Raw genomic sequence first — 12,352 nt, 5'->3', positions numbered from 1 at the left:
AAATCTAAGAAAACAGGAATAGAGGAAGGAGAAAAATCACAAATCAAAGGAAAATTCATCCTGAGGAAAGTAATCTAGACCCCCATATAAGTATTTGATGCATTCTCCTATGTATAAATGCTAGCTAGATCTCAAGCTTCTGATAGGCATGCAACAATCCTTATGACCACTGAATTAGGTGTACAGTAAAGAGCTAGGGGACCCCAAGAAAGTAAAAATACCTCATGCAGTTATGGAAAGACAGAGGAGAGAACAGGAGGATTAAATAGGGAGGAAAAGGAACTTGTAGAGGAATTTTAACCCAGCAACATGGCCTCTCTGGCAAGGGATCACATCCAAAGACCCTCTAAGTCTGTATGATCCAGCCAGAATGTAGATACACTCTGGATTACAGTATGATCTTGCTGGATACAGACATGCCCTTAGTACACACCTTTAAACCCTAACAACGAAAGTAAGGTTAGTCAGTAGAAGGAAAGAGCCACGTTTGAAAGTCGAGTCTAACTGAGGGAGAGACAAAATGACAAACTGGAGAAAGATTTCACAGAATAGGATATGGTCAAACTATTTACCACAAACTGATGGTAAAGCCCTATGCTGAAGACAACATTCACACATTAAACACAGAGAAGCTGAGTTGGTGCCTAAGTAGAGGCTTCACACCTACTAACTAGTATTCATGATACTAGTTAGTACTCTAAACACTACCAGAGAGAAAAGTAACTACCAATCCAGCTACCAACCCCGAAATCTACCAAAGTGACATGCCTTTATGACATGCTGTGGCAATAGTGGCACATATGTTGTAGGAGTCACCAACACACTCTCTGCTTAGATTGAAGGTCTACTCTACAAGATGGAAACCATTCCTGGCACTACCTAGGTGGCCAGAGGCATAGGGAAAAGCAAACATAGCAAAAGCCTAACTCCTAATGATATTCTGCTATATCAGTGCCTCTCTGAGACATCAGCAGAGAAGCGTCTTCCTACAGTAGATAGAAACTGATACAGAGACCCATGTGCAGACAGTAAGAGACTGAAAAATTCAGTCCTCGATGAGACTGTTTTCATCAAACCCTTCCCCTCAGGACCCAGGGAGCTATGTGGAGGAAGACACAGAAAGACTGTAGAAGTCAGTGGGAAATGATGACATCAAGGAAAGAGTGGCTCCTCAGACACAACAGGACTGAAGCAAATAGGAACTCACAAAGACTGTGGCAGCAGGCTCAGGGAGTGCACAGTTCAAGTCAAACAGGATCCCAATGCTGAGTGGGAGAAGCAGACATAGACTCCTATCCCTAACAAGAAGCATTCCTCAACTGATCTCCACTTGCAAAGGAAAACTTAGCTTTTCCAATGGAATCTCACCTCACATATTAACCACACCTAAGGACAGTCAACACAAAATGAACCCGATGCTGGTTTGTAGATGTTTTCACTCGTATGTTACAGTTTCTGAATTTGTGTTTTTATACTGTGTGTGTGTGTGTGTGTGTGTGTGTGTGTGTGTGTGTGTGTGTGTGTGTTTCCTTTTTTATTATTCTGGTTTGGGGTTTTTGTTTGTTTGTTGGTCTATGTTTTCTAAAGAGAGAGAATAAAGGGTGTGGAGTTGGTAGCTAGGCAGATGGGGAAGATTTGAGAGGAAATGGGAGAGGGGAAGCATGATCAGAATATATTATATTAAAAGTTGTTTTCAATAAAAAAATACTTTTGAAAAAATTACTACTAGAAAAACACTTACTTTGTATTCAGCCAGTCATTAAAGCCCGCCTTTACGGTTTTCATACATGTCCTTACAGCCTGTAAGTGTCACTCCTTACAATGGAATGACACTTCACACCATCCTTACGAGCCACTTACAGGGAAAGATTTCGCACCTACGGGTCTATCCCCTGTCTGGCAACTATACATGGCACACACGAACACACCAGGATCCACGCAAAGAGCAAATAACTCTTTTTTTTTTTTTTTTGGTTCTTTTTTTCCGGATCTGGGGACCAAACCCAGGGCCTTGCACTTCCTAGGCAAGCGCTCTACCACTGACCTAAATCCCCAACCCCGCAAATAACTCTTATACAAGAGATGCTCTACCTTAACAGCTTCCCCGAGAGTCTGGTTTTTGTCAGCTTCCTCGCTGGAGTGCAATTCAAGTCTGTAGTTCAACTCCTGCAGTTGGTGGGCCTGTTCATTCAACAGCAATTGTGCCTGCTGCTCCCGCAGCAACGCATTGTTTAGTTCTTCACATGCGCTTTCAAACTTCTCGTGGGTGATCAATTTCTTTAAAAAGAAGAGGAAAAATCAGCGGCAAGCCGACTGTATTGCCGTACTATTTGTTCTTTCAAAGCTGCATTTACCAACATAATGAATACAATACGGGGCTGGAGATATGGCTCCGTGCTGAGGAGCACTGACTGCTCCTCTAGCAGATCAGAGGTCAGTTCCCAGCACCCGCAGTGTGGAGGAAGGGCGCACACCACCTACGACTCCAGCTCCAGGGGACCTGACGTCCTTTTCTGGCCTCCACAGGCAGCTGGACACATATACTCACACAGCATACATAAACAGAAATTTGCAAAATAATATAATGCAAACATTTCTATGAATTTATTATAAAACAAAACATAAAATTTGTTTTCCTCAAAATAAAAAGTCAAGTTAAACTATCACTCAAAGCCTTTAAGAACAATACTCAAATGACAGTAAGGATTCAAATGATTCCCTATGTCTGTGTTTACTGGGCTACTGTCTCAGATGGATCTCTCTGGACCAGTACCCTCCGTCTGGCAGTTCCCAGCCATGCTCACACTATCATGCTACCTTGTTTTATTTTTCACAGTCATTGTAGTTAGCAAAATCTGCCTTACTTGCTTTCTTGCCTATATACATCTTGCATGAGGGTAGCTGCACTGAACTGAGAACTCATTTAGCTTTCTCATTCAACACAGAGAATAATTAAAGCATATTCTATATGCTATGATATAAGGTGACTGCAGTATGGTGACTGCTCTCTGTGAGAGCACGCTGGAAAGCTGTGCTTAAAGGCACCACCAGTCCTTAAAGGCACATGGGATCTAGGTCAGACATACTCATCCGTCCCTTCTTCAAGGTGTTTGAGTTGGTAAAACAAGAAACCTGACATTGTGGTCTTGAAGTGAAAAGAGAAGAATGTCTCACAAGAGGCACGTCTACAGTGTACATGTGGAAGTAGGGAAACACACCCATCTCTTCGTCATACCACCTGCACATGTTCAAGAGTCAGAGCCTCCGCTGTGAAAGGGGATTTAAGGTGGAATCACCTCATTTATCACAGACATGATGCCACCTGATTTGAGTTCTTTTTAAAAAATCTAGATATGGAAGAATAAAAATCATACTTCACTGTATCTATCTAGAAAATATAAATTACTACCATCCTAATGAAGCTCTTTATCCCTCAGTTTTCTCAGAAATAGGATAAAAATTGTTTCTTTGGGGCCCAGAAATTATGCAACCCATAGAAAAAGAAAGCGTTGCTTAATATACATTTAAGGATAAATTTATACCATGAGCACATAGATGAGGCTAAGTAATCTAATTTACTCAAAATATTCAAATTATAAGAGAGAAAAAACATGAGAATAAAATTACTGAAAAATGTAAGAGAGGAGAGTTTTGTCTCCTCCACAAACAGCGGGCTCCTCAACAGAGGGCATGCAAAAGTGAAGTTTCCTGAGGTGAAGCACTCCTGCTGGGCCGCTGCTACACCACCATTAAGTTTCTCGCTGCTTCTCTCTACGGAGTCCTGACAAAAGCAGCCCAACTACTCAATGTAAGGCTGACGACACGCGTGTTGTTAGCAAGGAATCTTCCATTATCTGTCATTTTTATGTGTTTGCTTTGGCAAAACATCTTTTTTCCTGTGTCTGCTCTAGCTAAACGTCCCTTTGTGAGTCTGCCTTAGTCTCTTATTGTGTCCACTTCAGGAAAACACTCCATCACCAGTTTGCTCCAGCAAACACCATCCCACCATCCAAACTAATGATGGTTTTCAAAAGACCCTTAAGTTTTTACTACACACACACACACACACACACACACACACACACACACACACACACTGATAATTACTTAACTAATTAATTAGTAAGATTCTGGGTATACAATCCCAGGCTTAAGGGCAGGCTCTGTGCTCAGCAGTAAATGGCCAACACAAAAAGAACTCAATGGCATTTTTAGAAGTTTTGCTTTTAACCTTCCAAGTCCTTTGCCGATATAGTTTCCAGTATGGTGGTTTATAGGAGTCCTGTATGCATCAACATATGTATCTCTGTGTCTACATGTCTCTCTTGTACTTTTTCTTTGGCTTTTTTTTTCTATATGTTTGTTTGCTTTGCTCCATTCTTGTTCATTAGTTTATTTTTATTATTTTTAGATGGCCTGTTTTCTAATGAAAAAGCAAAGGAAAGGGTATGGATTTGGATAGGAAAGGAACTGGAGATCTGGAAAGAGATGGGAGAGGGGAAACTAATCAGAATATACTGTCTGGAAAACCTATTTTCAATAAAAAATAAAATTGGAAAAAAATGACAGAAAATTTTAAAACAAAGCAATCCTTTTGAAGAGACTTTGAATCGTTTCTAATAATCAATCAGTGTTACAGAAGAGATAGAAAGGTATCACACAGCCATCGTTTGCTTACAGAGTGCTTGAATTCATTTAATTGTGTTTGCAGGCTCTGTGACTTGTCCAGCTCCTTTTTCATCTCGTGCATGGTTCGTTTGTATTCTGTCACCTCCAGACGCAGGGAGCGGCGCTCTACCTCAGCTGCGTGCAGCCTCTGTGTAAATCCAAATATTTGCTTTTGTAACGAGGCAGTGCTTTTCTGTTGTTAAAGAAGAATACATTTAGAAACATCAGTTGCAATGTCAAGCAACCAGAGCTTCCAGGGACTAAGCCACTACCTAAAGACTATACATGGACTGACCCTGGACTCTGACCCCATAAGTAGCAATGAATATCCTAGGAAGAGCACCAGTGGAAGGGGAAGCCCTGGGTCCTGCTAAGACTGAACCCCCAGTGAACTAGACTATGCGGGGAGGGTGGCAATGGGGGGAGGGTTGGGAGGGGAACACCCATAAGGAAGGGGAGGGGGGAGGGTGATGTTTGTCCGGAAACCGGGAAAGGGAATAACACTTGAAATGTATATAGGAAATACTCAAGTTAATAAAAAAAAAAAAGAAAAATTAAAAAAAAAAAAAAAGAAACATCAGTTGCTAATTTACTAATTAAGTCAATAGCAATGAGCATTTTACTAAATTAAATGTAATTCAAACATTATGCAAAAAAATGGCACTAGCTATTTCTAAACCAAGTAAGTACACTTATTCAAAGGGCTCTATTTTATTATGTTTGCATGAAACTAAATTATTCACATAGAATTGATTTGAACTATGCGTTTGAAACACGCTCTAACCCACAAATCCTAAAGTCAATACGAAATGAAACAGCACATACCATAATGGGCATGTGGCTGCTCAAACCATACTTCAGGGCCAGCGTGTTCACTTTGTGAAGTCCTCGGGCCAGCCTCTGAACCAGGGAATCTTTGTCTACATAGGTTATGCTCCGGCTGCTACGCAGAGGTATACTTTCCATTGCCAAACTAATTTTATCCATCAGTTTCGCAAAAGAATTCTTGGCTGCACCTATGAGTAAATGTCCACAAATCCTGGAATTTGGATCTTCAAAGAAAAAAAAAAGAGCACAAACTATGAGTGGCCTTGTGTTGATTTCACAATGTTACTGATCACGATACAATGATTTCCAGTTACACAGTTCTCGTTCAGTTGTAGTACCCTTTCTGAAAAGTCCCTTCGCCATCAAGCTTCAACATGAAAAGCTGAGCATGGGCAGTGACTCACTGCTGAACCGTGCTCTGATAGAAGCCCTCATGGCCTCACAGTCTGACCTTCACATGGAGTACTGTCATACTAGTAAGTCACCTTCCCTTTTTTCTCTAACACTTCCTATGATTTTGGCTTCTACACATAATTATGACTGCTTCTGAACTTGGTGCCATGATACTAATATTCTTGAACAAGAAAACACAATTTGCTTTGTTCCAGGACAGTTGAAATTCTACAACTACAATTACTTATTTCCTTGTGGGATTTCAGTAATCATCCTGCATCTAATGGACTTGAGGGTCCCCGTGTAGGCAACGCAAGATGATTACTACCAGATAGTTAAGTCTGTAATTAATAATTATACTTAATGCTGATGAATGAAATTGTCACCACTCTTCCTACTAATTGATATTTCAGATAACCTAACCACTAACAGGCTCATTTATGCCTTCACGAAAGTTATGTGATTTCATTTCCCCATCTAAGAAGCTTGCTCAGCTTAGGATGCCATCCATGCGGAAGGGCTATTCTGAGAGATTCTTCAAATTCAAAACCAGTCTGTAAGTTCTACATTTCAAAAGTCTCTACTACCGGAGTTACTTTAAATCTTCTATCAAAAGCACAATAAAATTTAGTCAATGTTACAAAATCAAGATGTATTGTATTAATTGTAGAATTACAGTTCAAAATGAAAGGGCGACACTGGCCAAGGGGCAACCAGTGGTTTCCTGCGGCATTGAGAGCTGCCTCAGCAACACGCTGCAGCCCTCCTCAGTCACCCTGTGCTCTGAAACCTGAACTGTGTTCCCTTCTCTTCCCCAGTGTAGAAACAGGATACATTTTCCACGTCATGTAGCAGCCAAAACTTGAAAACCACATTGCTTCAGAGTAAGACATAAAATAAAAGTTGCCAACTTGATGAGAGAATATTGTACATATAAACTTTATCCATTAGTTTTCCTACACTGACTTCAGAGAACATAAGGTAATGTGTTTTTGTGCTGTATGATAATCATTACAAACATGTTCTCCAAGAGTGACATGAACAAAGTCACAGTTTATTAAAATATGCAATTCTTTTGTTAATAACAAGTCATTTAAAAAGTAACGAATGACAAAAAATTTACTACCACAATGGGATGGCGTTCAGCACATCATGAGCGCAGTTAAGTAAGTAACTAACTAATATATTAAATAATTCATTGTAAAATTCTTCTGTTAACATTCAATATAACACATATTTCAATATCGAATACACATTCCCTGTGTCATCAGCGGCACCGTATGTTTCTGTCTGGCCTCTGTCATTCCGGCTGTCTGTCTTCACCGTGCCAGGCTGGCATACCTGGATATCCTATGTATTTGTTGGATTAACCACATCCTGTTTTACTTTCACAGCGACTGCAACACTGAACTCAACAATGCATCCAAAATTACCAGGAGACAGCAATATTAATCTTCATGGTATATCAGAAATTACTTTTTAAGCAAATATAATATCTGTTTTTAAATTTTTAATTAATAGAAAGGTAAGGACATTTTCAATAAAAACAGCCTTAAAATAAAATCTCAACTACAATTAAATTTTAAAATCTACTATTTTTATTTTACTATATCACTGAAATGTGTTTGGTAGACTCTAACCTCTAATGAAGGAGAAAATTAAATGACAATACAATCCCACGAGGCCTTCTTCTGAATTGTTAAGAAGTTAGGAAAAGACACATCCTAAGCGTGTGTGCTGAACATCATAAATTACAGTCAGAGCACTAAATAATTTATGTTCTAAGAAGCATCTTTGCAATACAGCTCCCATTTTACCATATGAAGTACAACTGTGTCATAAAGGAGGGAACCATGCTGTAGCACCAGGATTGCATACTTATTTACATGACAGAGAACAAAAGTCACTCAAAATCCTCTTGCTCACTTGTCTCAACCATTTTAAAATTTACACCTGGTTAAAAGCAATTTTTTCTTTATGTTAAATACATTTGCTAGTCACTCTCCCAACTACCATGATGTGACAGTATAAAGAAGCAGACCACAGGTTATACAAGTACCTTCTCCAACAGAACAGGATACTTTCCATACAGATAAAATCTTCTGAGAAATGCCTAAGCTGCCGTCTGGCCTAGTAGTTCTAACCCTGGAGGTGGCAGGACCCCCGAGGGGACAGAGAGCTACTACAGGAGTCCCCAGCTTGATCTTTATTTGCCATAATAAAATTCAGACATGAATAGCATATGCATGATAATATAATAACTAGAATAACTAGAAGTTGTTAGAAAACATTATAGAAATCTATTTCTACTGAAAATACAATCACTGCATAGAAAACTAAATGTATTTAGTTATTAGTGAATTTTCTAATTAAAATAAAGCTTTTCTGCTCAGACAGGGAAAGAAACCCCCTTTAAGCAAAGAGTAATAGTGAATTAACAATAAAGTATATAAAGGCATCAATGATGAATAATGTTAATAATGTCAGAAACATTAGTAATTTAACATTTTCTTCTAAATAAGTTCTCACAATGTAGCCCAGGCTGACCTAGACAATTCCCTATGTAGATCAGGCTTGCCTTGGAATATTTCTGCTTTTGCCTCAAGGCTGCTGGTCCATAGGCATATAAAACCTGGCCTGGCTAAGGTCTTTGATCTTTAAAATACAGCAAAAACTTCTTATTAACAAAAATATAAATTCTCACTGTTTTGACCCTCCTAAATATGAAACTTCAGTCTTGACCTAAACACAATTAGGCTTCTGAATTTGGTCCTTTTTAGCTGTGACATCTACAAAGTTTACTAAATATACAATAAGAAGTAAACTAGTAGCACCTACTAGCAAGGGTGTGTTGGGGTCATCTGTCTTCAATACAATCAAGATGTCTTCCTTTAATTATAGGAAAGATGTGCAATAAAATGTACTGGCACTCTACCTACCCTTGGATAGATTCAGAGATGTATTCAGAAACCAAAACTAGTACATTTCTATTGTTCCACTTTTAGCTTAGACCATTTGAAACAAAAAGTTCAGCTACCTGTATTCTACTCTCGTAATGATTGATGTTTCTGCCCTTCAGGGAATGTAGCATCCTCCCCTGTTTGAGGTAAATGATCTCTTGCAGGCACACCATTTGGATATCTAGAAGAGGTAATTTATCTCAAGTGGGCAAACACTATCACAAAAGCAAAAAGGTTGCCACCTGTCCAGTGTTTATAGAGGCAACATGAAAACTGCAGTCTGCCCACTGCTTCTGAATACATCATCAAAGTTTATAAAAGTGGTCAGATACTGTAAGTGCTTTCTAAAAAGTGGCTTCAAGTTCTCATTATCAAACCTCCAGTTTCATAAGAAGGTAAAAGTAGTGTTAGTTCCATTAAGACATCAGTATTCAAGAAAGAGATAAAACAATGAACCTTTATAGGACAATTACATATTCAAAGCAAGTTCCTTTTTTCTGTAACAAACATATTAGCTAGGAACTCCTATTAGCCAATGTCTTAATTAGGGTTACTATTGCTATAATAAAACACCATAACCAAAGCAACTCAGGAAGACATGGGTTTACTTGGCTCACAGTTCCATGTAACAATTCAACATCAAAAGCAGTGAGGGCAGAAACTCACACAGGGCAGGGCTCTGGAGGAAGGGGCTGAGGCAGAGGCCATGGAGGGATGGTGCTTACTGGCTTGCTCCCCATGGCTTGTTAAGTCCCTCTGTCTTATAGAACCCAGAACCACCATCCCAGGGATGGCGCTACCCACAATGGGCTGGGCCCTCTATATTAATCACTAAGAAAATGCCCTACAGGCATGTGTGTACCTGATCTTATAGAGGCATTTCCTTAATTGAGGCTCCCTCCTCTTAGATACTTTAACTTGTATCAAGCTGACATAAAACTATCCAGCCCAGCCAGAGTTTACACATGAGAACGTTAAGGCTGAAAAGGGACAAATGTACAAATAGTGTACAGTAGCACACCTTTAAATGTCATTGTTCAAGCATGGTCAATAGCACTCTCTTTCCTAGAAGACAGCTTGTGTATGATTCAGAGTTTATTCTAAACGCTTAACTTTTAAAAAATAATCACTTACTGAATTTTCTTTAACCCAAGAATAAATACAGCAAGCAATACCTTTATGCTACACGGTACTCCTTGATGCTGGCATACATGACCACAGATTTCCTGAGGCTGGACAGAAAGAAGCCACAGTGATGCTATCAGTATACAATCCTGACAGTTCAAGTGGTTTGAGTTTTCAGAAAGAAGCTGTAGCTCAGAGGTGGAGCACTGACCTCACGTGCACAAACCCCTGGGTTTGATCCCAGCACTAGGGAGACAAAAGGAGGAGAAAGGAAGGCCGGAGAGTCCAGAAAGACACACAAGGGGATCTATAAGCACTGAAGTAAATGTTCTTGAGTGGTTTTAATATCCTCCCTTCTGTCTCCCAATGTCCCTACTCGTCACACTTCTTATGAACAGATAGCAAGATGCATGACTCACGGGAGTGGCGCTGTGACTCTGGTGTAGGGTTCATCCTTGTTACAGCACACACAAGTGCTTCACTCCTGTGCCTCATGAGTTCACGTGTGTGCATCCGCTCACTGGCTGAGGAACAGTTCGGTCTGCTTTCACCTTGTTTTAAACTATTGTTGGTGCTATGAGCATTTATGCTCACATTTTTATATAGATACATGTCATCGAAAAAATACTGAAATCTCTAGCTTATAATATAGCCCAATGCTAAAATTTTAAGAAACCACAAAACTGTTCCAAAGAAGCTCAGCACAGTTACACTTTCCAACAGTATGTGGACACTTTCACATTTTACCTTTCTTCTTTCCCTTCCTGGCAAACATAATCCTGCAGAGTGGACAGGCACCAATATGAAGATGATAAGGATGGCAGAGTAGAACTATACTCTGGACTTGTATAGATCTCTAGACTCTCTATTACTTAGAAGAGAGAAAATAACCAATTTGATTATGGTACTTTAAGTGGGGTTTTCTGCAGAGTACAAAGAACTCTGGCAGCCCCCCAAATATATAATACGATTTTATTAGAGAAAGAAAATTTCTCTTTAACTATACATAATAATTAACAAACCTACCTTTCCTTTCCATTTATGTGTACATGCTTGCGTGTGTGTGTGTGTGTGTGTGTGTGTGTGTGTGTGTGTGTGTGTGTATGTGTGTATGTATATGTCGAGGTCAGAGGTTGATGTCCAACTCGGCTACTCCAGCTAACAAACGTGCTCCAGGGAAGCTCTGGCATTGCAGGCAGCCTGTCACACCCACTCAGCCTTTATGAGGGTGTTGGGGATCCAAACTCCAGTCCATGTGCTTGCAAGGCAATGCCTGACACACTGAGCCACCTCCCCAGCCTCAAAACATCTCTTTTTTATCATTTGCAAATATTAAACATTTATTAAAACATGAATGTTCTTTGATAAACATAGGATGGTTTTTAATATCAGAAATTCTTCATACCTGACTTCTTGTATGAAGTTTAGGAACTACGTTGCATGTTCCCTTCTTATGCATATGGTAGCTGCCACATTCAGGACCTACCAGCACATAATGAAGCTCTCTCATGAATACCACATGATACTAATAGACTCTAGAACACACTTTGGAAACTACTGATCATTGGGAGAGAAGATATAAATAAATGAAATAACTAATTAATTAATAATTTTTAAAAAGCAGAGGGGGATCTGGGAGTGGGAGAGGGTGAAAGAGACAAGGGCTTGGAGTAAGAAGATTAACCAAAGACAATGACTAAGTGAAAGAAGCCCAAAACTTTGTAAGATTTTTAAAAAAAAAACTGGATATTTTTTATTTACATTTCAAATGTTAGTCCCTTTCCTGGTTTCCAGGACATAAGCCCCCCCATCCCATCCTCTTCCCCTTCTTCTATAAGGGTGTTCCCCCTCCCCAACCACCCCCGCTTCTGTACCCCCCAACATTCCCCTACACTTGGAGGGGGGGTCCAGCCTTGGCAGGACCAAGGGCTTCTCCTCCCATTGGTGTTCAACAAGGCCATCCTCTGCTACATATGCAGTTGGAGCCATGGGTCAGTCCATTTATAGTCTTTGGGTAGTGGTTTAGTCCCTGGGAGCTCTTGTTGGTTGGCATTGGTGTTCTAATCTTCGATCCTTTCTCTAATTCCTCCAACGGAGACACCGATCTCATTTCAATGGTTTGCTGCTAGCATTCGCCTCTGTATTGGACATGCTCTGCTGTGCCTCTCAGGAGACAGCTATATCCAGTTCCTGTAAGCATTCACTTTTTAGCTTCATCAATCTTATCTAGTTTGGTGGCTGCATATATATGGCCACACGTGGGGCAGGCTCTAAATGGCTGTTCCTTCCGTCTTTGCTCCAAACTTTATCTCTGTATTTTCTCCTATGAGTATTTGTGTTTCCCCTCTTAAGGACTGGAGCATCTGCACTTTGGTCAT

The 12,352-nt window shown here is 39.9% G+C and overlaps 1 protein-coding gene across 6 annotated transcripts in view; it reads right to left on the bottom strand.

Moving 5' to 3' along the window:
* Ccdc171 (coiled-coil domain containing 171) overlaps positions 1 to 12,352 on the bottom strand; it is a 346,651-nt gene that overhangs the window by 185,950 nt on the left and 148,349 nt on the right. For all 6 annotated transcript variants that reach the window (XR_015620046.1, NM_001134641.2, XM_087550831.1 and 3 more), the window contains 3 exon segments: positions 5,494 to 5,720; positions 4,679 to 4,861; positions 2,092 to 2,277 (listed from right to left, as the gene is read on the bottom strand). Coding sequence is in view for 5 of the 6 variants with exons in the window: in NM_001134641.2 (NP_001128113.2) it covers positions 2,092 to 2,277; positions 4,679 to 4,861; positions 5,494 to 5,720 (596 nt within the window). In the remaining variant the exon portion in view is untranslated.

This window comes from Rattus norvegicus, chromosome 5, assembly GCF_021556685.1.
Source record: "Rattus norvegicus strain SHRSP/BbbUtx chromosome 5, alternate assembly SHRSP_T2T, whole genome shotgun sequence".
Classification (NCBI taxonomy): domain Eukaryota; kingdom Metazoa; phylum Chordata; class Mammalia; order Rodentia; family Muridae; genus Rattus; species Rattus norvegicus.
The sequence above is the reverse complement of the archived record's forward strand: the minus strand, read 5'-3'. Positions and strand labels throughout refer to the sequence as shown.